Source organism: Onychostoma macrolepis, chromosome 17, assembly GCF_012432095.1.
Source record: "Onychostoma macrolepis isolate SWU-2019 chromosome 17, ASM1243209v1, whole genome shotgun sequence".
In the NCBI taxonomy this organism is placed as follows: Eukaryota; Metazoa; Chordata; class Actinopteri; order Cypriniformes; family Cyprinidae; genus Onychostoma; species Onychostoma macrolepis.
This window is the reverse complement of record NC_081171.1, coordinates 17,944,118-17,970,619: the sequence shown is the minus strand read 5'-3', so window position 1 is coordinate 17,970,619 and position 26,502 is coordinate 17,944,118. Positions and strand designations below refer to the sequence as shown.

The 26,502-nt window shown below is 38.0% G+C and overlaps 4 protein-coding genes and 1 pseudogene across 5 annotated transcripts; 2 read left to right on the top strand and 3 right to left on the bottom strand.

Moving 5' to 3' along the window:
* Window positions 1–1,163: 1,163 nt before the first annotated feature.
* On the top strand, window positions 1,164–12,070 carry znf839 (zinc finger protein 839). Its single transcript, XM_058748997.1, has 7 exons — window positions 1,164–2,264; window positions 3,417–4,301; window positions 4,395–4,577; window positions 9,323–9,415; window positions 9,553–9,699; window positions 9,778–9,912; window positions 11,272–12,070. The coding sequence occupies exons 1-7, from the start codon at window positions 1,437–1,439 to the stop codon at window positions 11,935–11,937; spliced, it is 2,937 nt and encodes a 978-aa protein (XP_058604980.1). The 5' UTR covers window positions 1,164–1,436; the 3' UTR covers window positions 11,938–12,070.
* Window positions 12,071–12,072: 2 nt separating this feature from the next.
* Window positions 12,073–14,646, bottom strand: cinp (cyclin dependent kinase 2 interacting protein). Its single transcript, XM_058748999.1, has 4 exons — window positions 14,223–14,646; window positions 13,970–14,102; window positions 13,762–13,891; window positions 12,073–13,282 (listed from the first exon to the last, which is right to left on the bottom strand). The coding sequence occupies exons 1-4, from the start codon at window positions 14,387–14,389 to the stop codon at window positions 13,080–13,082; spliced, it is 633 nt and encodes a 210-aa protein (XP_058604982.1). The 5' UTR covers window positions 14,390–14,646; the 3' UTR covers window positions 12,073–13,079.
* Window positions 14,647–17,394: 2,748 nt separating this feature from the next.
* On the bottom strand, window positions 17,395–19,833 carry LOC131523021 (uncharacterized; annotated as a pseudogene).
* Window positions 19,834–20,085: 252 nt separating this feature from the next.
* adprs (ADP-ribosylserine hydrolase) lies at window positions 20,086–23,801 on the bottom strand. Its single transcript, XM_058749984.1, has 6 exons — window positions 23,299–23,801; window positions 22,834–22,930; window positions 22,547–22,754; window positions 21,531–21,718; window positions 20,697–20,797; window positions 20,086–20,612 (listed from the first exon to the last, which is right to left on the bottom strand). Exons 1-6 carry the CDS (start codon window positions 23,471–23,473, stop codon window positions 20,257–20,259), a joined length of 1,125 nt encoding a protein of 374 aa, XP_058605967.1. The 5' UTR covers window positions 23,474–23,801; the 3' UTR covers window positions 20,086–20,256.
* A 285-nt stretch (window positions 23,802–24,086) lies between these two features.
* On the top strand, window positions 24,087–26,376 carry haus2 (HAUS augmin like complex subunit 2). 2 transcript variants are annotated; one of them, XM_058749985.1, is made up of 7 exons: window positions 24,087–24,242; window positions 24,659–24,764; window positions 24,840–24,935; window positions 25,248–25,317; window positions 25,386–25,518; window positions 25,629–25,737; window positions 25,964–26,372. In XM_058749985.1, the coding sequence occupies exons 2-7, from the start codon at window positions 24,678–24,680 to the stop codon at window positions 26,075–26,077; spliced, it is 609 nt and encodes a 202-aa protein (XP_058605968.1). In that variant the 5' UTR covers window positions 24,087–24,242; window positions 24,659–24,677; the 3' UTR covers window positions 26,078–26,372. The 2 variants fall into 2 exon arrangements, with proteins under 2 accessions (XP_058605968.1, XP_058605969.1); XM_058749986.1 differs by lacking the exon at window positions 24,087–24,242 and adding an exon at window positions 24,324–24,347 and having other exon boundaries at window positions 25,964–26,376.
* The last annotated feature ends 126 nt before the right edge of the window (window positions 26,377–26,502 follow it).

Here is a 26,502-nt window from a genome sequence, read left to right as displayed (position 1 = left end):
CAGTCATATACATGCATTTAATATCATCAAACTGATTTGAATTATTAATTGATTCTGTATCCTGCAATCTTTCCAGCTGCCCAGTGACAAATTTTTATTTAAATATAAATTCTAAATGATATATAATCTATAATTTGGCTAAATAAATAAATAATATCATTTTGAATTACACCTGCCATAATATATCATTTAAATATTACTATTCACTCATATTATTTAAAAACTCTTTGATCATTTTAAACACACTGAAAATGATTTTCTGTTTACATTTATCAGAGCATTGCCGACATGCTAAACTCTTAATGCTTTACAAATTACAATCTAAATCTGTTTCTTTAGTCGTTCTTATAAGGTTGAAAAAAAATGATTGAAAGAACCATTCTCATGTGAGTGGCATTCTTATGTAGCCTATGGTAAATGTTGTACACATAAAAATGTTTGTTCGGTGGACTTGATCATTATTATATATTAATATAGTTCAGGCTAGTAGTTGCTTTGTTTGAAGGTATTTTGGCTTATTAAAATAATGGCAATAACGTGATAAGAATTTTATTGATGTGGCATTATGACAAAAGAGAGACTGTAAAATGTGGATCGAGGAGGGATGTAAAAATGGTCCCTTCCTGCCCCCTGCTGGACATTTACTGTATATATATATAGGTAATTTACCCGGTTAGCCTACATGTTTGCTTAATAAATCCACCAATACTACATTGATGTTTAGTCCAAAAACGGGATTCTCTACCACATCTAAATGGAAACAAATACTCCAGTTTGCATGAATTCACCCTAAATATTTTATTAGCCTAATTTCTTTAGTTTGTTCACTAACAATGTCCAACAGTGTTAAGAGAATTCTGCCCTTATTTATTTCTAAAAATCAATATTTTCAACTGATCTCAAATTATGTACTGACTTTTCTACTTTATTATAAGAAAGATTCTCATTATTATGATTCAAGTCATTATTTGGAGAAAGTTTTCAATATTAGCCTATATGTGAAATTTTGACTAAAATGTGTCCCAAAATGTAGTCTTTCTTAACTCCAATTGTGTTTCTTCATCAGTCAATATAAAAAGTTTGTGTGTAGGCTGCAGGATATTATAAACGTTAACGGGGTCAAGAGACCTTATGAAAAAGCAATGAGAGAACGGCGCGCTAAAAGCGGAAATGACGTAGTTTGTTGTTACCCATCCTCCGTGCTCTCGTCATTGGTGGCATGGACGGGAAAACCAATTGCCTGGCTACCGTTACCTTCGCGTGCGTCTCTGGATTATAACATTTTCCCACATTTGAAATGTTTTGTACCGGGCTTTGAATCAATCTCGCAAATATTACTCTCATCTTGAGCATTAATCGTCTGCAAGCAAACGGTCGCTTCTCGCGCTCTTGAGAGGATTCTACGTCAGCTAGCAAGTTTTACTCCTGTAAACAAAATGGCGGACAATGAAGAAGATAATAATTTAGCGTCCAAATCTGCTGCAGCGAAAATGGAAAACCTCGACGCGAGCGGATCTCTGCCGCAGCCCGAGACGACACAAACCGCAGCCGAAGCGGGAAATAATCAAGAAGACGCAAGCAAGGCCCCGTCCACTGCAGAAGGGGGCGTTGATCAAGGCCTCGCCGAGTTAATGCACAGCGAGTCAGCGGTGGATGTCAGAGTTGTGGACGGTAACGTTACCCAGGAGGTGATCGGACAGATCATGAGCGGTGAGGTAATAACCGATCCCAATATCATAACGTCTTATGTTCAGGCCACTGCAGAGGCAGGTGTGACTGCTGAGTGCACCACTGTTAGCGGGGAAGTCTTGAACGCTCTTGCACCGACGACCACCATCATTTACGTGCAGCCCGACGGCAGCTTCGTGGAGAGCTCGGGGTTATCGGCCGAGGAGCAGCAGCAGTTAATCGAGCAGTTAGCCAAACAACAATTGGTCCATGTGGCAGGTACAGAGACAGCTGTGAAAGCCTCCACTTCCCCCATAGTGGACATACAGCAGGTTATAGTGAGTAAAGCACAGGTGATTACCCAGGCCGAGCCGGCTGCGACCCACACAACGACCCCAAAAATACTACAGAGACATGTCACGACGCAGCCGACCTACATCACGCTGGAGTCCAGTAACGTTAACTTACAGCTGGCGACGGCGATCCAGCCGCAGCCGGTCAGTATCGTGCAGAACGCGTCGCAGCAGCTGCAGAGCGTCGCCAAACAGGTCGCGCTGCAGCAGTCGCAGAACGGAGCCCACACGACCGCGCAGAAGGTATCACAGGGTCTCTCATAAGCTGTAGTAATTGTATTACGAGACGATTCATTTTTTGTTTACAGTGCAGAATGTGAATGAAGGGCTTCTCAGAAAATCTGTGGAGTACTTTTTCTCTTCTTTTTTTTTCTCTCTGCTTACTTCATGCGTATATATATTAGGCTAACTTCTTTATAAACATTTGCCTCTCTCCTTTCTTTCTTTTCTTGTACTTTTTTCCTGCATTTTCTTTAGTTTTTGTTTAGTTTCTGTACTTTCTTCTGCAGATACTGTACAAACATTAATTCTTCCTCAAGTATTTGCTTCTGTAAAACACTCCCTTTCTTCAGTACATACTTCCTTCTGTAAATACTCACTTTTTACCTCATGCATGTCTTTTTCTGTTTTTCTGCATTTTCTTCCTTCCCTTCCATCCTTTCTTCAACACGTACTACTTTCTCCTACAATTATGTCCTTCTTTACTTCCCTCCTCCATTCCTTTTATACTTACTTTCTTCTGCACAGATTACCTTCATTCATCCTTCTGTACTTCCTTTTTCTTCCACACAAATTCTTACATATTTTCCTTAAATATTTGTGTATCTTTTTCTTCCACAAGTATTTCCTCCTTTGCTTTCTTGCTGCTTTTTTCTTTCTTTTGTGCAGTTTTCCTAAAGTACTTATTCTGTACATTCCACAATGTTTTCCTTACATTCTTGTTTCCAAACATACTTCTCTCTGTACTTGCTTCCTTCCACAAGTGTTTTTTGTACTTTCTTCCTGTAGTACTTTTTTCTTCACATACTTCCTTCCATATCTTTTTTTTCTCTATACATCCTTGCTTCCTTAAAATTTGTGCATTAAAGAAATTATTCAAATTGTCAAGTACTTTGGATCATATATCCTATTAATTTATGATTTCACTATGTATCAATAATTGTAGTAATTCTGATATATGGGCAGAAACTATGGTCATAAACAAATTTTGTAAAAGAAACCAGTACTTTTATTTTACAGTAGTATTATTACAAATGCATCCTTCTAACTTTTCTTTAGGATCCTGCATGCAATTAGTCAGATGCATTAACTGAATTTAGTCCACCGACTAAAGCAAATTATATACCCATTTATCTCCAAAGTTAATGTTGTTTTTTCACACTTTGAATTATTCAGGCAGCTGAGCCCATCCAAATTCAAGTTCAGGCACCTCTGAAGCAAGACAATAAACTACGGCAGACAACTCCAATAACAATTTTACAGCCGCAGAATCTGTCAGCCGGTCAGCCGCTGGTGAAGGTTTCAACCGTAGGAACATTAAGCAGCCCACAGATCATCCACATCACCCCTGTGCCTGGACAGCAGCAATATTTCTTACAAAACCCAAGTGATCCTCCTATTCAGCTTCTCCTTCAGAAATCAGCTCCTGTTGTTAGCACCATTTCTGTCCCCATTAGCAAAGTACATGTCCCTGCACCTGCCACGGTCAAGAGTCTCCCAGCCAAACCAATAGTTCCTACCCCAAAGATCCTAGTGCCGTCTCCGAAAGTTTCATCTCCAGCCAAGGTAACAATTCCTTCCAAAGTCATTACTGTAGAAACAAAAACTGCAACTCCAGCCGTTGGAAAGGACACACAGAAAGTTAAAAATCGCCAGAAGAAGCCTCTGAAAATCCAGACCCGCTCTGGTCGGGTGTCCAGACCACCTAAGCACAAGGTGAAAGACTACAAGTTTATTAAGAATGAGGACTTGGCGGAAAGCCACCAGTCGGATTCAGATGACTACTCTGAGATAAGTGTAGAGGACGAGGATGGAGAGGAAAGCAAGAAGAAGTCCTCAGATGTGACACTCAACCTCCGTGACAAAGCCTTTAAATGTGATACCTGTGAGAAAGCGTACATTGGCGTCGCCGGTTTGAACAGACACTATAAGCTAAATCCCACACATGACAAGAACCCAACACCACCTCAAGCTGAAGACCTCTCCAAAACTAGAGACGAACAGCCTTCAGGAACAGAAGTCACCGATTCTAGTCAAGTGAAAACACTCAGTATTCAAAAAGTAAGATGATTTGTTTTTCTTGCTTGATATTAGGTCTCAGATCATTCAAAAATTGACCCGATTGATCAGATAAACGCACATAAAATATTTCAGGTTCAAGAAATTGGGAAAGTAGAACCCAGGAGACCTGGGCGGCCCAGGGGACCAGGACGGCCTGGTCGTCCTAGGAGGCCTGGGCGACCACCTAAAAGAGGACGACCAGGACGGCCACCCAAGTACCCCAGAGGAATGACCTTGGAACAGCAAGCTCAAAGACAGAGGAATCGACTAAAAGAAGTAAGATCTGTTTGTTATACAAACGTGTGCTGAGTGGGTATTATCCAGTCATTCAGATCAGTTATGCATGCATTTTTGGTTTCTTATGTCGTGACTTCTCACTGTTATGTCTGTGGTTTATACTCATCAACAACTTATCTGTTGCGTCACATTATGTAACTACTGAGTACAATGCTGGGGTGGGTGATATAAGCATAATGTTCTAACAGTGTTCCCAAAATTTTGGTTGATTCAGTGAGATTCAAATGTCCACTTGTAAAAAAAAAAACAAAAAAACTTCTGTTTAGAATTTTTGTAATTAAATAGTTTCTCTCTTGACAAGTTATGTTGTCAATTTGAAATAATGAAAAGTTGAATTATAAAGATGAACTTTTTTTTAGAATGTCTTAAGGACCATTTACACCAAATTTTAGTTGGTGTCCACACCAATGGTCTGTTTATTTTAAGTGCGATTCTGATTGGCTATATCAGAATATTTGTATTGTTCATAAGTTGGAAAAAATGGTTCTGAAAGTGATCCGTGTCATTATCGTTATAGTTGTTGTGTGGACATCCCTATTCTCATAGTATTAGAACGAGTATTAAAACTTCCTAGTTTTATAGCACACAAACTGTGAGCTCCACATGGTTGTATAAAACCTGATCATTTTCTCCAGCATTATTTTGAGATCTTAAGTTTTGGTTGATAAATATATATGTATATATATATTTGACAAATTAATTTACATGGTCAGTGTCACAAATTTGCTTTTTCAGTAAGTGACATAGAAATGGTGATAAATCTGAAAAGTTTCTTTATTTATGAATTGTTTTTGTTCTATATTTTATTTAAAAAAAAAAAATAACATCTTGTTGCAACATTTTACAAAAATCAAGAGTAAATACAGTGCACAGCATAAATGAGTACACCCCCTCTAAAACTTAACAAATTCAGCAATTGCTCTTTACTTAGACAGGGTTCCCTCGGGTCCTTGAAAGGCCCTGGAAAGTTTTTGAAAATAAACAAACATAGATACAGGTCCTTGAAAATTCCATATTATTCCCTCCGGTCCGCTAATGTGTTATTTCGCCAACACTTTGTGCATACTAGCTTGCTTGATTTACGTTGCACATTTATGCGTAACTTTAAGTGTTTCCCATGTGATGTACTTTGTTTTTGTTTGTTGCCATGACGTTCACACGCACACGAAACTACTAAGATGGTACCTCAACGTTTCACAGACACACCGTGAAACATTGCAAAAATAGGCTGAAACCGCTGAAACGTGATGACTGGAAAATGCAAGTTTCAAGATATTTGGCTCACCAAAGAAGATTACAAAGAATGGCTTGCCAGAGATCCAAAGGATGTAATGTTGAATTGCTTTGCTTGTTAAGATAATGTAAAGCCATGAGGCAAGAAAAACTTAAAAGCATATTCATATATCTTAAAACTTCTGGTTACATGAGCCTAAGCTCTTTTCAATAAAATCCATGCAAAAGTTAATATCAGATCATTTTATGATCAATTTTCAATTGCAAAACAGAAATGCGACAAATATCAGATTTCTGTCATATGGCCAAAAATAAATGCAAAAAAAAAAAAAAAGCTTTTTTGCATAGTTGTATTTGACACATGAAAACTGTAACAATGTATCTTACAAGGTGACGCGATGTAACCTTTGCTCTCACTTGAAATGTGTCCCCACATTAAGTCCTTGAATTTGAAGGTATTGGACCTGGAAAGTACTTAAAGGTCCTTCAAATTGAAGTTAACCAAGGTGTGGGAACCCTGCTTAGATGGCATGTTATGTCAAAATTATTCAGCAAAATAAGATTTTCTTATCAAAGTGATAAAATGTTGTAAAAAAATAAAAATAAATCCAAGACACTCTTCTTTATAATTATTTAAAAAGCCTTTATTTTACTGACTATTTCATAATATAAAAGACATGGGAAGAAGCAACCCACGCGTACCGGTACAAACAGCATTCTTCAGGTAAAATATTGTGTTGCAAAAATGAGTACACACTCCTGAAAGTTACTAAATGAAGCTAAAAAAAAAATTGTATAGGTTTAAGGCTATTTTTGATCAACAGGTAAGTATATTGAACCAAAACTTTTAAAGACAAGTAATTTCCTGACAACTAAAAGTGTTATATAGCCCATCGAATCATACTCCGACTTAATGTTGGCAGCAGTGGAACCACTTGGGTGCCAGGTGACTTATTTCTTAGCATAAAAGAGGACAATGTTACAAGAGGAATACCAAATTATTGTTTTAAGTGTGAAAATATAGCAGAAGTAGTACCGACATTCAAAAACAGTGGACTTGTGACAAGGCTCCTGAAATAATCAGGGCCTGGATTCATGAAAATCTTCTTAAGAAATAAGTTAAGAAATTTCTTAAGATAAATTCCACGAAGTGGAATTAAATTCTTAATTTCTCAAATATATTCTTAAGAACATCTTAATTGTTTTTCTTAAGAAGAAAATGACAGTCTTTATCTGAGTGAAAACAGTACCGAGTGATAAACTCACACTTTGTCTTTTTGCGCTTCTTGCAGATGACCCTAATAATCATAAGCACACACACTCTTTTTGTTGCGACTTTGACTGGCGCTCAGCTTCACGTTTTTAATGCGGTGTGTTTTTGAACAGCCTGTTTCAAGCTGCAGCGATCTGTTTCATTCATTTTTGTGCTGTGTTTTTGCGCTCTCATCCGAGTGAACGCTTCCGGTATGTGTCCGCGCTGATACAGCAAACGTGTCCTGTGTATCGGCGCATTCATATGCGCTGCATACTGCCAAAGATTGTCATATTTACAAGCTAAAATAAAAGCGTCCAATTAAAGCTCACTATTTGACTCATTTTTGTAGAGTTGCTACTGAGTTTTGAGCAAAATGTAGCGTCACACAGGCTAATCATGACCGATTGTTGTCAGTCATCGCTGTCACTTCAGAAAACTCGCGCACATCCCTATTAATAGTCCTACTATGTATTATATGTAGCTAATGTTTTTGTAATGCTTAAATATAACAATTAATTTGAAATAACCCAATACATTTATTAAATAATTCTTACTGTTTGGCATTTAAGACAAGTCTGGGGCTGTCCTAAATTTAAGAAGTTATTTACGATGATTTTTAAGAAGATTCTTCTGAAGTTTTGTCTTAAGAACAATCTTATGAAAAAAGATAAGAATATTCTTAAGAAGAATTTTTGGGAATACAAAATATTCGTAACTTTTTTTTTTTTCAGTTAAAAAATAAGAAGAAAATGGCAGTTAAGAAGAAATTTCTTCTTAAGAATGTTTTGTGACTCCGGCCCCAGGTCTTCACTTTAAGTTTTCATTTAGTGATGAGTGAATTTTTGCTAGAAAAAGAGCAGGAGAAATAACATGCCTCAGAACCGGCAAAAGCTATGAAGAGTGACACTTTATCTCACAGAGTATGACGCAGCCTGCAGAAGTGACATTCATGGTTGCTGTCACCACTAGAATTACCTACTGTAGCCAAATCAAAATAAACTCATTTAACCTCTTCCAAGGCCCATATTTACAAAATAGAGACTTCTGGGAATCCATACTCTGGTCTCAAGAGACCAAGTCAATCATTTCAGATCCAAAAGCATCCAAAATGTTGTGGTGTTGCTAGAGGAGGAGTACAGTGAGAAGTGCTTGGTACCCACAGTGACGTTCAGTGGTAGTAAAGCTTTTATATAGGGATGAATGAGTGCTGAAGGTGTGAGGGAGTTGTGCTTTATCAGTGCTGTCATGAATCCACACACTACCGTGTGATGGAATACAAAAACTTGAAACAGAAGATGCTACCCTCCCCTCATTCCCTGCCATTATTGGGCATTTTTTCAGCATGACAATGAAGATATTCATTCTCCCAAGGTGAAAATCCTTCAGTGGACATGTATTTCACTCAATCTTAACGCTCTTGAGCAGCTGTGGGGGATTCTGTAGAGACGAACTGAGCAAAACTCCCCATTAAAGACCAGAGCATTCAAGGGGGTCGTCCTCCAGGAGTTAAACAGGAGTCAGGACAGATGTGAAGATTTGTCATGAACTTGTACGCTCAGTGCCAAGAAGGGTCAGAGCAGTATACTTAAAGTTCTGGAGGACATACGAAGTACTAGAATATTATACATTTGCTGAATTAAATCTAGGGTGTACTCATTTCTGCAATCCTTCATTTAAACAAGATTGGCTAATTTACTTATCTTACTGAAAATATTGGCGTATATTTAGTTGTTTTTATTAAGTATGTTTAATACATTTCAATTTTGCCATCTTTCCATTAATTATATTAGTAATCATTAAGAAAATACATATTTTATATTTATTCAGAGGGGGTGTACTCATTTATGCTGTGCACTGTATATATTTGGTCAAAATCCCATGTTATAAAAGATGAAGATTATTTTGGATGCGATTAATTGTTTGACAGCACTAGCCTTTTTAGACATAGTTTTTGAAGTAAAGAGTGAAGAAATACTATGCAACTTATTGAAACAACCTGTTCTTTATTTGCCCTTGTAAGATCAAAATTATTATTTTTTTCATTGGATCTAAGCAAATTTCATAGGTGACCTATTTTGATCTCAAAAAAGTGAGTTGTCACCGAAAGGTGAGGAGTTTGCGTATATGGATATTGTAATGTTATGGTAAATATTCTCATTACTGCAATTATACCAGAGCAGTTAATGAAATCACTGATACTAACAGCAATTACTGAATTTCTTTCATCTCTCTTCAGTTTATTAAACAGTATGATGATGAAGATCTCATGGAGATTGTTCTTCCTCGTCTGGCCAGAGTCATGACTGTATGGGAGTTTGTGCTGATGAAGGTATGTTTAGATATTCAGAAGCATGGAATATATTTTTGAATTTTGTCTAGTCGTGTCCATTTTTCATTGTACAATACCATGTGAATATGTGTGTTGGAAGCATTTCATGCACACTTACACTGTGCTCGTCCCTATAGGTGGAAAAGGGCTACCCGTCAAAGCAACAGTTCCCGAGCGTGTACCATGAATTTGAACAACTACACAGCCAGGTGAAGAAGATGGCCCTGGAATATTTGCACACTTCACCGGCTTCCCGGCCAGCTATAGAGGTCAACAACATGGGAGTAAGTAATCGCAAGACATTTAGCCACTGCAGCATTGTGATCAAACCTGAGTACCATAAAAATTTTCTGTCATTCCAGGTTTTACAATCTCTGGGTATAACCGATCCCAATGCACTAAAACTCTTGACTTCCTCTGATGGACAACAAAGTCAAAAGACAAATCAGTCAGAGCCACGAACAAATCAGGCCACCAAGAGCCTACGGAGTATTGAGGTACATTCTGAGCAAAAATCACTCCTGTATGCAAGTATCACACATTGCTCAGCTGCAGTTTCAGAATTATTTAATTCTGTCTTGTAACTAGATGCTCTGCCTGAACCTCCAAATACGATGCTCTTGTGAGGAACCCCCTTCGTAAAATGTAAAGGCAGCTATATGTTTTCATGTACAAAGACAAATTCTGATAGTCTTAACTAAATAATTGAAGAAATACTCAAAAGTAGGGCTGCACGATATATCGCATGCGATATTTAATGCGCATCTTTTCAGTAAAGCCGGTTCTGTGATCAGCGGTAATTTCCATCACGTGCGTGATTTCACATGGAGCAGCATTTACTACACAGATCCGCTGTTCACTGACAAGCTGCGCAAATCCACATTGATAATGAACGTGGATTTGCGCAGCTTTACTGACAAGATAAGCATTAAATATCGCATGCGATATATCGTGCAGCCCTACTCAAAAGCTTGTATTTTGCCTTTGTATTAATTTATTAAAATGTTATTTAAAGAATATTTACTTTGTATTAAGTTTACTTAGATCTTTATATAAACAGTATTAGGATAATTAATGTAAGAAAAACATTAACAGGAAATCTCAAGGATTATGATCGGCCTTTAGAAATCAGAATGAAACTATTAATATCAAATACATGATGAAAACATTATGAAAGCATAATATCAAAAACATGATGAAAGTTGTGCTAAACGTCTTTTTTGTATTTTAGTACAATTTATTCATGTGATGGCAAAGTCTTCAGTATCACATGATCTTTCAGAAATCATTCTAATATGCTGATTTGCTGCTCAAGAAACATTTTCTCTTATCAATGTTTGAAAACAGTTTGCTTTATTTTTGTGGAAACTTTGATACATTTTTTTTCAAGATTCTTTGAATAGAAAGCTCAAAAGGACAGCATTTATTTGAAATAGAAATCTTTTGTAACATTAACACTTTTGCATCTTTACAGTTACTTTTTATCGATTTCATATGTCCTTGTTGAATAAAAATATTAATTTATTTTCTGTCTTATTAAAAAACTAGAAAAAAGATCTGCACACTGTTAATCTCCCTTTATTCAAAAAAATTTCAAAAGTACTTTCAAGGCAACTATTGTTTCAAGGTCTTATTGACAGCAACCTTGTGTATTTTAAGTTAAACTTGACAGCCTTGTTTTTGTTTTTTTTACGATTTGCTTCTTTTGGGTTTTGAACCTGCAGCCTTTCATTTATCTACATCCATATTATCACCACTCCACTTAGAGCTGTTATGGGCTACTTGTCATAATTTTATGTGAACAAAATACATTTTACAGTTGTATGGTAATATTTTTTTCTCCATGTTTTTCTTAGAATGCCAAAATGCTGCCTCCTGCAAAAAGGTTCAAAATAGAAAACTGCAATGAAGAAACCAACGGCTATCAAGTTAATCAGAATGGCATCCAGAAGGACGAGAGTATTGATGGCTCTATGCTGCGCAAGCCTCAGGTGGTGCTAACCAGACTGGAGAACTTAACTTCTGTAGATCTAACCACCGATGATGCTACACAGAGCGCTGAAAACGCCATCCTGGAGCGGACAGAGGAAGAGCCCATGGAGATGGAAGTGCCTTCTTCGGATTCTGATGCCACAAAAACCACAGAAGATCCCGAGATCTCCAAGGTTCTGAACAGTAGCGTCATCGTTGATATCGTGGATCAGATGAAACAGCTGGAACAAGCTCTGAACACAGACTCTGAGATTAAGAACTCAGAAGAACTCGCTCAACAAGAGGTTCAAGATTGCCAGACCGATGCTCTCGAAGATCCCGAGGCCAGTCAGGTGGTGCAGCAAGAATCTCCAGTTATTATCCAAACAGCAGAGGGGCTTGTGATGCAGAGCGCAGAGGAGTTAGCCGCCAAAGGCATCGTCATTGTCAACGGGCCCGATGGCACCATGATGCACATCGAGGCACCTGAAGGTGTTCCTTTAGAGACCGTTCATGCCCTGCTGGGCATTGAAACCGAAAGAAAGACTTAATGGAGTCACATCTTCACTTTCTGTTTTTGTCCATTATTCACACCATACATACGTTCTGTCTGCGATATGGTGTTTTTTTCAATGAACTTTTATTGCATTCTTTGTAAATTTGTATAAAAACAGTATTATTATATATTAGTGTTTTTTCTGTTTATACAAAGAAGTCATTGTTCATTTCCAATTTTAGAGAATGTTCACTTATGTTAGCATATCTTAACCATTGGTTTCGGAGTCCATGACTATGTAGCTGCGCATTACACCTCTCACAGGGAAAGTGATGACATGGTGGGAAATACTTGTAACAACACACTAAATCGTGGAGGGAATCCAGTGCTTTTCATTCTGGAAACTCAATCTTTCACAACATGCATAGATGGGAGAAAAGAAAATACTATCTGCCAAAACTAAGTTATGGACTCCAGTGAGGTTCAGTAAAAGCTGTGGTATGATTTTTGTGATACTGTGTACACTTAGCTGGCCATCCAGTGACATCTGTACATAACCGTTCCTTTTTGTTAGAAAACCAGGCTGTAGTTACAATACAGTTTAAATTGGTACCCTATCACATTTTATTTATTCAAACACTTTTGAACGTTCATTTGTTCGAGAATTAACCCTTATCTTAAGGCTGAAAATAGTTGACCCCTAGAGGTCTGACCTACAAACATGGTATTTTGAGATGGGATGTTTCGGTTTTGATAACTGGCCACTCCAAGCAGTAAGAAAACGCTCTAGATTTGTAAAACAAACGGAGAAGACTTGAGGTGCTTATAATCTTAAACTGCAGCCTCAGATGTTCCATTGTTTCTGTTCTTTAGAAGTTTGTCTAGTGCAAAAGTCATTTGAAAAGTTGTTGCACTATTTTATTACTTTTTATATAATATCTGATTTACTGTGTTTTTGAAACATCTCAGCATTTTTAATACAAAGGGACATGTTCAAATATGACATTAAAACTTTTGTGAGTGAGTTTATGGAGTTAAGACTTTGTATGGTACAGACTGCTTACAGGGAAGTAATACAGTATAAAAAGAGGATATTTTTGAGAAATAAATTTGAAGGTTAAACCGATTAAATCAAAGCTGTATACATGTCATTATATGCTTTTAATTTATTTACATAGTCCTCTTGCACAGACTGAATCATAAAGGTCTGTGACCTGTTTCCAATAGCAAACTCTCTAGTAGCAGTTTTCCACTGTCCTCAATGTAGGGTTGATACAGCCATGATGACAGGTAGACCATAGAAAGATCAGCATTAGCAGTGTGGGCCAATTCTTGTAGTATAGTCTTCTTCAGCGCCAACTCCTGCTTGTATGACTCGTAAAGCTTGGAAGAAGCTTCAACTGTCATGAAGAGGACAAAGGTCAAATGATTTAGTTTCTTCATCAGAAAAGACATGGAGAAATGTGTGAACAGTGAATGGGTGCCGTCAGAATAATCCACAAGACTCCAGTCCATCAATTAACGTCTTGTGAAGTGAATAGAGAAGTGTCTTTATCAGCTGTTTTGACGGCACCCATTCAGAGGATCTATTTGCCAGCAAGTGATGTGATGATGGAGAAACTAATTTATATCACATATAGATTAGTGTGAGTAAATTCATGAAGATTTTCATTTTTGAGTGAACTGTTCCTTTGGAGTCACATTGGAAGGGAAAGCAGATGATTGCTTCACACTAAATTAGTATTCATATTAATTTATACATAACACTTATGAATTTAAACCAATTTTATGAAAGTAAACGCTGGACATACAGATCAAAAATGAACATGAACAGAAAATGGGATGGTTTGGTGTGTGATTGAGCATTTCTTCCTCTTACCAAACTGTTGAGTGGACCACGTGTGAAACAGTGGTGCTGCTCTTCCTCTCTCTCCACACTGGAACGCTTCTAATTCACAGATCCCGCACTCGGCATGGACCATCTTCTCCATCTTTAACAGTATGTTTGCCTTTGGCGAAACAATTAAGAGTATATAAAAATGTACAAACATATAAGTATTGCCAATGCTCGTTCTGCAAAAAGCTACCATTTTATCCACAACGTCTTGTAACTTCACACATTCTTCCTCCAGCTCTTGATTGCTCCGTTTCAGATTCTGTGAGAAGTCTCCAGCCGCCAAACGGCCTCCTTCCATCACAACATCAGGCTCAATATCTGATCTGTGAACGGGTTGCAGGTATAAAAGAGCAGACAGATTGCTTACACACACAAATTAATATATAAACGCTTTAGAAGTTTATATTTATAGTATTTATGTTTGATTAACAGGTAAAACTTACTTTTTGCTCAATCCCAGATTAACAATTTTAGTCGCAATCGTGGATCCCTCTTCATTTAATCGCTCCCATTTCATGATGAGATTATGCCAATCTGCAGCGTCGTCCTTTAATTTTCTGGCACTTCCGGTCAAATTGCCCTTTTTTCCAGGGGTCGTGGACTCTGACATAATGTATTTAATAGTGCTTACTTTAATGTTAATGTGTACAATGCAATAACATCAGCTGAAGCAACTGTTAGGTTGGCGCGCTTTTTCTCATCCCGTAACTTGCATATGAACAAATGACCTGTTTGCAAATGAACATGTTTCTTCTAAAAAGCTGTATAGGTGTCATTTATTCCATTCCTTCAAAGTATTTTAGTTAATCACAAACTCACGTGTTTCTTCTACACTGTCTCTCTCTACTTCTGCTGTTTTGTGCTATGATAATTGCAAAGCTTTCTAGTGCCACCTACTGGAACATTTATATCATTACACAGTTGTCTGAGGGGGCTTCTGTCAGCGGTCGGCTCTTGGTATCTGCATTACTTTATTTTATTTTATTTTATTTTATTTATTATTTTTCAGTTACTAGTGGGTACAGCCCTAATTTTCGCTGTTTCGTAGCTGTACTCGTGGTATAGAGTCTCTTTGTGTTTTGGTTTGGTCAAATGATCTATATTATAGACCAAACCAAAACGCAAAAGAGACTCTATACCACGAGTACAGCTACGAACAGCGAATATATATATATATGTATATATATATATCAGTGGTTTGGTCTCAAATGAAAACCTAGACCTCGCACTCATAAGAGTAAAAAGCTTTTTATGCTTTGTCTCTCAGGTCATTCACAGCCTTGTTGATGTTGTCTGTGTTACTGATGTTTATAATTTGAAGATATTATGATGAAGATATCCCAAGATGTTTATCAGAGAATCTATTTGACCTGTCACATTCAGCCCAACACCCCTTTACACCTGTGTATACAAGGCATTTGCTGCACAGAAGCTATCTGCACTGCAGACCTTTATACTTGCTGATGAAGGTCCATCTAATTCAACATAAGCCTTAAGATGCCTGCTGTTTTCTTGCAGTCTCTCTCTCTTTTATTTACATTTCTCTAAAATTAAAATGTGTATACATTTGTTAATGCACTGTATTACGATATACATAAAGAACAAAAACGTTATTCTTAAGGCACTTTGTTATACTGTATTGTAAAGTGAGTGTTCATTTAAGTTTTGTAAAAATGGTAGCTTGAAGGTTGGACAGACTATTTTTGTCATTTAGAGATTTTGTATTTGTAATAAATTCAGACTCGGCTTTATTTGAATTTACATACAGTTGAGACATTAACCCAAATGAGTGGAATAATTAGCAGCATTGTTGCAGAATAGTAGGAAGACTGGTTGAAAAGTGAACAATGTGTTCTGACTTCATTCTGTTGGATTGTCCAAAGGCCATTTTTATTGTTTAATTACACCTTGGTTTTCAAACAGTACACGAAGGGCCACAAACTGTCCTTTGAGTTACTTACCTGGTTTGACTTACCTGGTGAGATTATTATTCAAATGAACATACAAAGTGATAAATAAATAAACCCCTTCCACATTTTGTGTTTATTTTCATATTGTGTTTTTAATGTGGCACACAGGTGACAGAACCCCTAGCATTAGCAGGAACCTCTAGGACCAGTGAGGTTGAGAGGGGAGCTCTGGGACTGCAGCAGCCTTGGACACAAGCTCTGACCGAGGCTAAGACAGGAAACACTGGGTCAGCCCTTGCTGCAATTTCTTCGGCAGGTGTGGCATGAATCTCTGCACCATCATGAGAGGAACCTTTGTGGCAGACATGACCTGCTTCAGTGTGACCTGGTTGGTTATGTCAGGTGCAACTGAAGCTGCTATGACACAGAGCTGTAGCAGGCTGGGACGGGGACCTGTTACATGACATCTTTAACCACAGCTGGTTCAGGAACCCTTAGGGTGGCTTTCGCTATGACTTCTGGAGTGTCCCTGACAGGATCTTTTGAGACCCGGTTGCTCGTGGGAGGAAGGAGCATCAGTGTGAAGGACCTCTGAGACCAGCGAAGCTATGAAAAGGGTATCCTGGGACTTTCAACCTCTGTGGAGCCTCAGCAGGTTCTGGATCAGCAGTGACAAGAACCTTTATTGGTGGCCTTCACAGGGATTTATGAAGCCGTCCTGGCAGGATCTCTGGGCCAAAGGCAGCTGAGAAAGAGAGTCCTGTGGCTTGATTGCAACCTCTGATGTATCGGTGACACTGATCTCTGGGACCTGGAGGCCAGTGGCAGAGTGACCCCATTATTAAAAATATGATTGGATGGTGTAGTACTTAACTAACTAAATCTAAACAAACTATTTAGAGTATACAATATGCTAAAACTACCACCTCAAGCCAAGGCGCTAGACGCAACCAAGGCTTGCCAGCCCCGCAAGACACAAAGGCTGGAGGGATGGAAGGTCTAACTTAACTAACTACTATTTACTAACTATTTACAATATGTACACATCCGCAGGCGAGTAGTTCCACAAGACGTAAAGACTACTGCCACAAGCCAAGGCGCCAGAAGCAACCAAAGCTTGCCACCCCCGCTTGACGCTAGGGCTGGAGGGATGGAGGGGCCACTCGTGTCAGCCTGCCAGACGCAGGGCTGACCCTCTTTTCTATAACCTATAGGAGGACCTGAAACAAAACGTGTGAGCATAGAGTATATTGTTGCAGCAGGTATTGAATAGTAACAAAAGGAGGCTGATGTCCATATTGAAAGAATCAAACCAAACCAACAAAAAGGCAAAAAATTAACAAACGACCTAATGTTAATATATACATTTTAGCTCATCTTAAACTTAGCACCTTGAACCAGTCATGGACAGCATGAACAGCATCTCCTCCAAAGAAGCCTCTGTTCTGGGTTGCTCTTCAGGCCACCTCGAATGAAAGGCAACATTCTGTGCAGAAAGTTGAGAAAAACACCGCCCGGGAACAGCACACGGCAGCAGCGTCGATCAATTCATATTGCTTTATTGGCATGACATACTTAGATACATATTGCCAAATCATTGTACATGGGAGAATAAAAAAAAAACAAAAATACATATAATATACATCCATAAATAAAACAAAACAAAATACATGTAAAATACATCCATATATATACATATATATATTTACATAAACATTAATGGTACAATCACCTGCCACATGAAATGACGCGCTAACCCCTCACTAAAGAGGTCGCCGTGATTCTGCCAAAAGAGGTGCATGTTGACGCAGGGTGAGGGCCGCTCTAGGACCATGATATACTGGTCTAGATGGTCCTGCCAGTCCAGCAACTCTATGATGTGGCAAGAGTTAGGGCCTTGATTGGCCTTGACTGTTAGGGCCACCTCTAGGGGTACTGGTCTGGGATAGTCAGGCTAGAAGAAGAACAGTTTTTATGGTGGTTAGATGGAAGTGGATTCTCAAACAAGGAATTAGTCTACTGAAATATTTAAAAATGTCATAAATACAAACAGTGACTGAGATGAGATGACACAGGGAGCACAGTCTACTTACAAGGCTGATGTACCGCACATTCTCTGTCTTGGATACAAATTTCCCAGCCACCAGAAAGCCGTCCTTGCACGGGGTCCCTTCGAAGACGGAGCTGAATCCTCCTACCTCCATCTTTTTGCCAATGGCATATTTCCAGTAAATGTGGTCTATTAAAACATAATTTTTTTTTTTATAATTTAATAAAGCAGTGTGACATGCTATAGTTGTTCTAAACTATTTTAACATGGCTTCTAATTATCATATAATTATTATACTTTGGGTTTTGACAGTAAACTCACCCTCAATCATCGTGATCTCATTACAGTCCAGCTGTCTCAGCAGATGTGATGCACTCGCACCTGCTAACGGATTAACTGGACTGTCCTGATCTTGAGGCTCGTTGTCCTCGGCACTGGTGTAGACTTCACTACTGGAAGGAGGCTCCTGGTGATCATTGTCCTCCACAGTACAGACAATGTCCTGTAGAGAAGTCTGATCTGAAGAGAGGAAGATCAACCAGAATAATATCAAATAAATATTACATACTCATATTAATTCTTCATTTAGTGGTACTTCTGACTAGTTTGAAAAGTTAATATTATACTCATAGGCGTAAATCCCGGGGGGGACGGGGTGGACAGGACCCCCCCTATCTGAGGCTTGTCCCCCCTAAAAATATCATTACAAGCAACTCTGTGTATTGAAAATAATATAATGGACATATACTTAAAATAACTGTGTGATTAGTAAAACAAAATAAATGCAAAAATGAGGAAATAAATCCCTTTCCTCACAGTGGTTTGGTCCACTGCCTGCTTTCCTTCTTTACCGATGCACACACACACACACACACACACACGAGTCCGGTGAGAGAGAGCAAGTTAGTTATGTGTAAGTAGGCTGTCAAGGCTGTTTTATTCTCTTTAAACATCGAGTGAAATTATTCTTTCTCTTTAACACAGATGATGCTGGATTATTAATAAATTAGTCATGACAAAAAAAAATTATGATATCCGATGTATTTTCTATGAGCCATTATAAGGTTAACAAGCTTAATACGTAGCTTGTCACCCACTACAACTAACACGGCGATAAGCCTGTGTGTGAACTGATATTAGGCTAATATTGTAGACCCACATGTTGGGTTTCGTTCAATATGATGTTAAGTGGCAGATCAGTGGGTTTAATGCGGTTGAATTAATGCGAAAGAGACATAGGTTTCAGACGAAACCTAAAATACTATGGATGATGCAAAATAATAATTTTAATATGACCGCGTGGTGAACCATGAACTCATATTTAAATATGGTCTCCATGCTGTGTACACATCTATCCTTACAAGTACAATTTTGGCCTTATTATTTGTGTCCCCTTCAAAAATTGCTCTTGAGAAATTTTACGTTTATTGTCCCCCCCTTCTGTCAGATGAAATTTACGCCCCTGATTATACTATACTACTATATTATATAAAATTAATTATACTATTTAATCTAACTATATATATTACGACAAATAAAGTATAAGAAAGACATTTTTGCTGAGTAATGGGTTTTGTGTTTGTTATTATTGTGTGTAGATGATTAAGAGACTTTTGTAAAGAGCTTTGGTGATGAAAACATGTCATTTACCATCAGAACACCTTCAGGATGGTCCGGCGTCAGCGTCCTGGTCCACCTCACGCTGCTCCACCTGAGCTCTGGTGGATTTGGGGGGAGACAAACAACAGAAAAAGGAGGCAAGCCTCCGGAACCTCCTCTTTTTCTTTTTCTTTTTCTCCCGCCTCCTCCCTCACCGATACCCGCAGGCGTCTCGTGAGGACGAGGATGCACCTCCGCCTTGTTGTCGGTGGGTGAAACTGGTGTACGAGGATTGACCTCGTGCACACACTCAGCACCTCCTTCCTCCACCTTTTCTCTCCTAGAAAGTCGCTGTCCCATATTCACCACACGATAAAAACGCTATCAACAACTGTAAACACCGTTGATGATAACTACTGCTCAACTCGCCACAAAGTGAGCAGGTGAAATTCCCGCCTTTATTTATGATGTCAAACTGAGTTTCTAACATAGATTAAGCTAAAATAATAAGAAAAGTATCTAATGATGAATAATCAAAGAATGTACACATGTATTAAAAATAAGTGTTTGAAACATATTTTTTATTTTTACCTGTTGTATGCATTAATGTTTCTATGGTTCGAAACGTGGAATATTTTTTATTGTAATTAAAAAAATAAAAGTTCTAGTGAACTTCCAAATCCCACTGTATAAAGTTTGCAGAACAGTGTTAAACGTGAAGTAAAGAAAGGACAAAACACAAGATAATTACCAATAAAATTGTACCATTTTGTTCTTTTTATTGTAAACATTTTGCACAAGAAGTTTCACATTTTTATAAACATAGATGATGGTATATTAGCAAGTGCATTTGACACTGTGTGCCAGGTAAAGTTTCACTTATGTGTGGCTGCATGTTGCATATGGCCATTTAGTGGGTCAGTCAGTTTTTGCAGTGTGCGGTTGATTGTTCTCGCAGCTTGATGTCCCCCTTTCCTCTTCAAACTGTGGAAGGCAGTAAAGATCATACAAACGTCTCGCTAAATCATCTGCCTCCTCCACCCCTTCGCAGCTCTTCTGCCAGCTCTGGGGAATGGAGTCAATGCCATAATGTGCCCCCGCGATTGCCCCTGCCATGCAAGCAATGGTGTCAGTGTCACCACCCAGAGCCAAGCTGTAGGCTATTGTCCTCTCCAGTCCTCCGAATCGCTCTGGCAGCCCATCACGGGGCTCCAAACAATGCAGCACGCAGAAGATAGCGGTGGGCACAGACTGTAAGGCAGCGATGCCATTCCCTAATACAAAGAAAGAGTGTCAACTTCAAGAAAAACAGCAGAACGCCTTTATGAATGATCCGATCAAAGCTAATCAACACTAACCCAGTTCAGATATGACCTCCTCAATGCTCACACTGTTTCTGTCCATAAGTTCTTTCACTCTGTGCAATCGTGAGCAATATGGGAAATCTGACAAATTGAGTCTGTGAAATAAAACATAGTGGCTTAGAATCCGTAGACAGTTGAACAGATAGTTCATCGAAAAATAAAAATTCTGTCAGAATTTACTGTTGCTTCAAACCTGTTTTATCTTCTGTGGAACTCAATAGAAGACATTTTGTAAAATGTTTTTTTTTTGTCCATAAAATGAAAGTCAGTGGGGTCCAATGTCATTTTGACAGTGTTATTTAAGTTTTATTTATATACCATTATAGTATTTATTAATATTTTTAATAAATGTTTATATTTTCAGTTTTCATTTTTATTTTAGTTTTAGTTTATGTTTTTGGAAATTTTGTTGTGTGGTTTTTTGTTTGGTAATTTTGTAGTGGGCCTTTTTATTATTTAGCTTTAATTTATTTTTCATTTCAGTTTTAGTAATTTTAGTACTAAAAGTAGTAATTGCTAATTCTTAGTTCTTAATTTTTCATACTATTTTCAAATAGCTTTATTTTAAAAACCGAAAATAACTTTTATTAGCTTTAATAGTTTTTGTTAATGATAACAACACTGCATGGACAAAAAAACAACAACAATAAAAAAATGGTTTAAACATCGAACAAAATATCTTCTTTTAAGTTCTACTGAAGAAAGAAATTCATTCAGTTTTGGAACAACATAAGGGTGAGTAAATGATGACATACTTTTCATTTTTGAGTAAACTATCCCTTTAAGAAGCATACAGCTGAAATTTGTTCTTTCCATGGGTTCACTTACGCTTTAGCATCAAGCTGGGCGGTTTCATCTTTTTCCATCTCCTCCATTTCTGATATCAGTTTGTTGATGAATTCTTTTGGCAGAGCCAAAGCGCCTTGGAGAGACAGATGGACAGCAAGGGCCTGCAACGCTGCCCCATTGTAGCCCAAAGAGCATGAGTGTGTTAACATTGCGCCAAGCCGAGAGTACTGCCAAAAGCAAATGGAAGGACAGAATGTTAGCCTGGAACAGTCCAAATTAGCCGTTCAAATTAAAGGTAGGGTAGGTGATTTCGGAAAGGCTAGCAATAGCAAGCTAGCTTTGAAAACAAGATCCCACCTTCTCTGCATAATCATGCCTCGACCAAAACACATGAACGTGCACAGGTAGACCAAAGGTTCACCAGCGACACAATGAGAGACGGCGTTGGTGGAGAACTGAATGCAACGCTGTCAGATTACCTCATGTCTCATTCACCGGTGAGACAAAGCACATAATATTACAATAATAACGCCTTACATTCTTGCTCGATCTGCAACAGCGTAATTGAATGTGCTGATGACATATCATGTCTGCGTGAACAGGGTGCAAATACATACGTTAACAGTTATCATAATGTTTGGATCGAATAATCTGATTGGTCGAACATTTTGTGGTCCTATGCCTTCCAAAGATAGCATAAATACATATAGACCACTAAACGTGCTCTCAGGATGTGAAGAGACTTTCAACCAGCATAACAAAACAAAAAATTCGAGAACTGTATGTTCTTCAGCAAAATATTAAGAAAAAATGCTGATTCACTTTGCATGTTGATTTATGTGTTTTTAGCATTTTTATATAGATTTGAGTTCATTCTTGATTTAATATATTAATAATAATTGATTAATTTAAAGATGCTTAAGCCATCTTATTATATAAAGTCTAAAGCTATTGCTGGCTGCACTTCAGTCTTTTTATGACCAATTCAAAATGTCAAAAATGTTTGAAGTCCAGAATGCTACTAGCTTAGATTCGACAATCAGATGACTATTTACCCTGCAGACATCAGCACGACTTTTGAAGGCCAGGGCAAAGGGTGCCGCTCTCATGGCACCTCCATTCCCGAAAGAACCGCGGCCGCCAAACTGAGCCTGTGCCGGCTGGAAGACGTCCTTCAGATGGGGCGACGCAAGCTTCCGCAGAACCTGTATGACACCTGAGCCGTAACCTCGCCCCGGAGCAAGGTTATACTCCTTTGCAAATCTGGAATCAAGTAAGACGATCAGGAAAATCCAATACTTGCTTAAATGAACTCTTTTAGCCATTTCCAATGATAGCATACCTTCGAGCCATGTCTCGTTCATCAAACGCCATCCTGGTGAGGAGTGAATCTGCAACGCATCGCATCATGGCTGTGTCATCACTGTACTGAAGAATTCCTGGGAAAAATGTAAATAAGATGTGTAATCAAGAAACAATTAGATTCACAGTCAAAATTGTTTGTACAAAAATGCATTCTTTTTACATAGCATAATTTAGAAGTGAATGTTGCCTGGTATCATGAAATCCCCTTAAAATATTACAGTATAAATATTACTGAAACAGAATACAGAACATTCATGTCACGACAAATGTTACTGCGACATGTGACAGCTAAATGAGGAATACAAAGACTTTAAGACAAGCAAAAGAGTGATATTTCATTTCAGTAAGACTGATATGGCCTAATACCATAGTGATCTCAAAGATTACATACAAACTAAGTAAATGTGTTCATTGTATAATCGTAAAATACGGAAATACTCACCATCGCCCCGTGTTTCATCCTCCAGAGCACTGAGATGCTGAAGGACTCGATCTAAAGGCACATCCACAGCGCCTTCAAACTCGCCGCCTATACAGTCGCCCAACACCGAGCCGACCAGAGCCCCGCGGAACCGGGACAGCATCACGGGCGCCGCTACACGCGCCGCAGCAGACATTTCTCTGGCTGTGTCTTAATGTAAACTCGAGCTGCACTGGAGAAATCGTTTCAGACGGACCTAGTATGAATCTAGCACAGTGACATCAGGGGTTCGTTACGCTGGAGGACTGTTGTCATTGTGTGACTCGCTTCTTACCGCAGCCTGTCAAATATATACGCATCACGATTCATCAAACTATTTGCGAATATAATGTAATTTCGACCGATTCGCTAAAATTACTTTACCTAACTTTGCTGAAACGTTTGTTTCTTTTTGTTTAATGCATTTATTTCGTTATTTAATGAGAGATTCGCTGCGCAGACCTTTGTAAACAGCTATGGCGCGCAAGCTGTTGAAGTAGATGAGCTACGGTTTTACGCCTGCTGATTCAACAAACTCTACATTCAGAAATTATTTGAATCATGCATATAAGACCGTCATAAACAATTGATATATACTTTGTTGTTTGGTTATAACTGATTTATAGTGCAGAATTGCTCTTTGTGGTTATTTGTGAATCTGCGGATCTGAGAATGTAGCGTAACGTCGGAAGTTGCGTTGCGCGTCACGCTACACTTCTATGATCTGTATATCATACGCTTATTATTCAGGATAACGATGAGAACTGTGCGAATATAGGCATGTGTTTACGATATCTACGCTTCTGATACGTTTGCGCAGCTGTGCTAACGTTCAAGAGAGGACGAGGCGGTAGATTGAAATTGAAACACAACAGACGGTTTATTTATCAAAATCACACGGATCGAGGACATCTCATTCAATAACGGTAACGTTAAGTAATACTGGACGCCTTGAAAAACATAACTCACGCAGCAACGGTCAGTGTAGCATTTATATTAATATTACATAGCAACTAAGAGCAACAAGCAAAGTAAGTTACTGAGAGCTCGCAAGGTTTCTTGGGGAAATACTAACTTGTGGGCTAACGCTTAGTTACACCATTGAAAAATAATATTTGTATTCCCTTCCCATATTTATTAACTATAATATGACCATTTGCCCTTAGGGGCTCCTAGGACGTATATATAATAATAAGTTGTAATCTGTTGTAATATATATATAAAAAGTTGTAATCTGTTAGCTTTAATAATAATAATAAAATTAAAGAAAACCTAGACATGAAAATGCCTATAGCTGAAGAAACAATATTTTAGGCTTCATTGTTTGTTTAATTGCCATCAGGTCTGGAAACACGCTTGTTATGAATCCCTGGGACCCCATTACCTACACAGTGACACCTTCTGCTAAGATTCTAGCTAGATGTGTAACATCAGGCACCATGACACAGGTAAACTAAGATATGGTTGAGATTTTAAACTGTTATGGTGGATAATGTCAAGCATTTGTGTTATGGATCTTATAGGAGGAGCTGGATACCCGCCCACTGGATTCAGAAGTCTTTTCCACATCTTTACTTGAAGCTGAGCAGCTGAACAGAATTAGACGTGATCTTGATCAGGTTGAAAACAAACTTAATATTTTTCTAATTTACTAACCTTAAAGGGATTGTTCACACAAAAATGAAAATTCTGTCATTATTTAGCCTACTCACACTCAAGTTATTCCAAACATGTATGAGTTTCTTTCTTCTGCTGAACACAAAAGAAAATACTTTTAACCAAACAGTTGATGGTAGCCATAGACATCTATTGTATGGGGGAAAAAATACTATGAAAGTCAATGGCTACCATCAACTTGGGGGTGAGTAAATAATGAAAGAATTTTCATTTTTGAGTGAACTATCCCTTGACATGTTTTTCTTTCACTCAAGGCTAATTTAGATTTAGAGCTGCTGAAGCTGGAAAGAGACAGTGCAGACGTCACTCACACTTATTACCTCAGTAAGTGCTGTAAATGGAATCATACACATGTATATACTAGAAGACTCTAATGACCGTTTTGTTGTAAGGTCAAAGGTTTGCTTCCTTGCAACAGTTCACATCCCACCTTCAGGATGTGTTGCGAGAACAGACAGTCCTACGAGAGAGACTCACAAAGCCACTTTGTCAGCAGAACCTGCCCATTCATGCTGATCTTCACAGGTCAGATGCATTTAATGTGCCACTCGAAGGTGGTTTTCATTTTTTGTTTTAAATTGTATTTTTGTATTGAATTGTTAACAGTATTGATTACCGTTTATGACTGTGTACAGATATGTGGTAGAGCTTATGGGGATGGTGGTGGAGTTCATTCAGAACTTGGAAGTGAAAATTAAGGTGGTTCAAGCAATTCCAAAAACTGACAGTTATCTGAGTAATTTGGTAAGTGTGTATATATACAGTATATATGTTTTTTGATTAAACAATAAGAATATGCTTGTTAGAACTAAAAATATATAGACCTGTGGTGGTTAAATGTTTATATAAGTATGTGTTATGCTTTGAAACCAGTGTCTATATGTGATTTACCTTTTATTCTAGCTAACCTGTCATGTTTATAATGTAAATGCATATTGTAACTGTTATTTCTGTTACTCCTCCCCATCAGAACAGTGCCATAACTCAACTGCTGGCTCATGGCACTGAAGTCGAAAACCTGTACAAGCAAGTTCTTAAGCGACGAGGCCATCTGCACACCAACATTAAAGACACGTCCAGTTGATTTCAGAATGTTCAAATATAATGACACCTACCATTTGTTCAGGATACTAGTGAATATTAAATTAATAAAAAATAACTAAAGATCAATGACTAGATTTAGTATACATTTTTACAGTTTTGTATTCTGTATCTTCAAACTATGTAACATTCATGTTTTGTTTCATATTGTCTATTTTGTATACCTACTGGTTGCTGACACAGGCACATTAGAGAAAACCGATTTGATTTGTTTTAATTCATGGATTACATACATATATACTGCAGCAACATGTAAATATTGAGACGTGATTCATTTTATGTGAGTTTTTAAAATTTATTTTGTATGTGTTAAATAATAATAAATAAATGTTCAACATTTGAAACCAAAATCTGGTTTCATTGCTGGTAACTAGCATTATGTATTCTATGATTTGTGTACTATGTATA

Coding starts and splice junctions, on each gene's coding strand:
- znf839 (XM_058748997.1), top strand. CDS start 1,437: ATGGCGGACAATGAAGAAGATAATAATTTAGCGTCCAAATCTGCTGCA. Junction 9,700..9,777: donor TAGAGGTCAACAACATGGGA/GTAAGTAATCGC, acceptor CTGTCATTCCAG/GTTTTACAATCTCTGGGTAT. Junction 9,913..11,271: donor AGAGCCTACGGAGTATTGAG/GTACATTCTGAG, acceptor TGTTTTTCTTAG/AATGCCAAAATGCTGCCTCC.
- cinp (XM_058748999.1), bottom strand. CDS start 14,389: ATGTCAGAGTCCACGACCCCTGGAAAAAAGGGCAATTTGACCGGAAGT. Junction 13,892..13,969: donor AAGACGTTGTGGATAAAATG/GTAGCTTTTTGC, acceptor GTTTCGCCAAAG/GCAAACATACTGTTAAAGAT. Junction 13,283..13,761: donor GTGGTCCACTCAACAGTTTG/GTAAGAGGAAGA, acceptor TCTTCATGACAG/TTGAAGCTTCTTCCAAGCTT.
- adprs (XM_058749984.1), bottom strand. CDS start 23,473: ATGTCTGCTGCGGCGCGTGTAGCGGCGCCCGTGATGCTGTCCCGGTTC. Junction 22,755..22,833: donor GAACGAGACATGGCTCGAAG/GTATGCTATCAT, acceptor ACTTGATTCCAG/ATTTGCAAAGGAGTATAACC. Junction 20,798..21,530: donor GCCCAGCTTGATGCTAAAGC/GTAAGTGAACCC, acceptor TTTATTTCACAG/ACTCAATTTGTCAGATTTCC.
- haus2 (XM_058749986.1), top strand. CDS start 24,678: ATGAATCCCTGGGACCCCATTACCTACACAGTGACACCTTCTGCTAAG. Junction 24,936..25,247: donor TTAGACGTGATCTTGATCAG/GTTGAAAACAAA, acceptor CTTTCACTCAAG/GCTAATTTAGATTTAGAGCT. Junction 25,318..25,385: donor CACTCACACTTATTACCTCA/GTAAGTGCTGTA, acceptor TTTTGTTGTAAG/GTCAAAGGTTTGCTTCCTTG.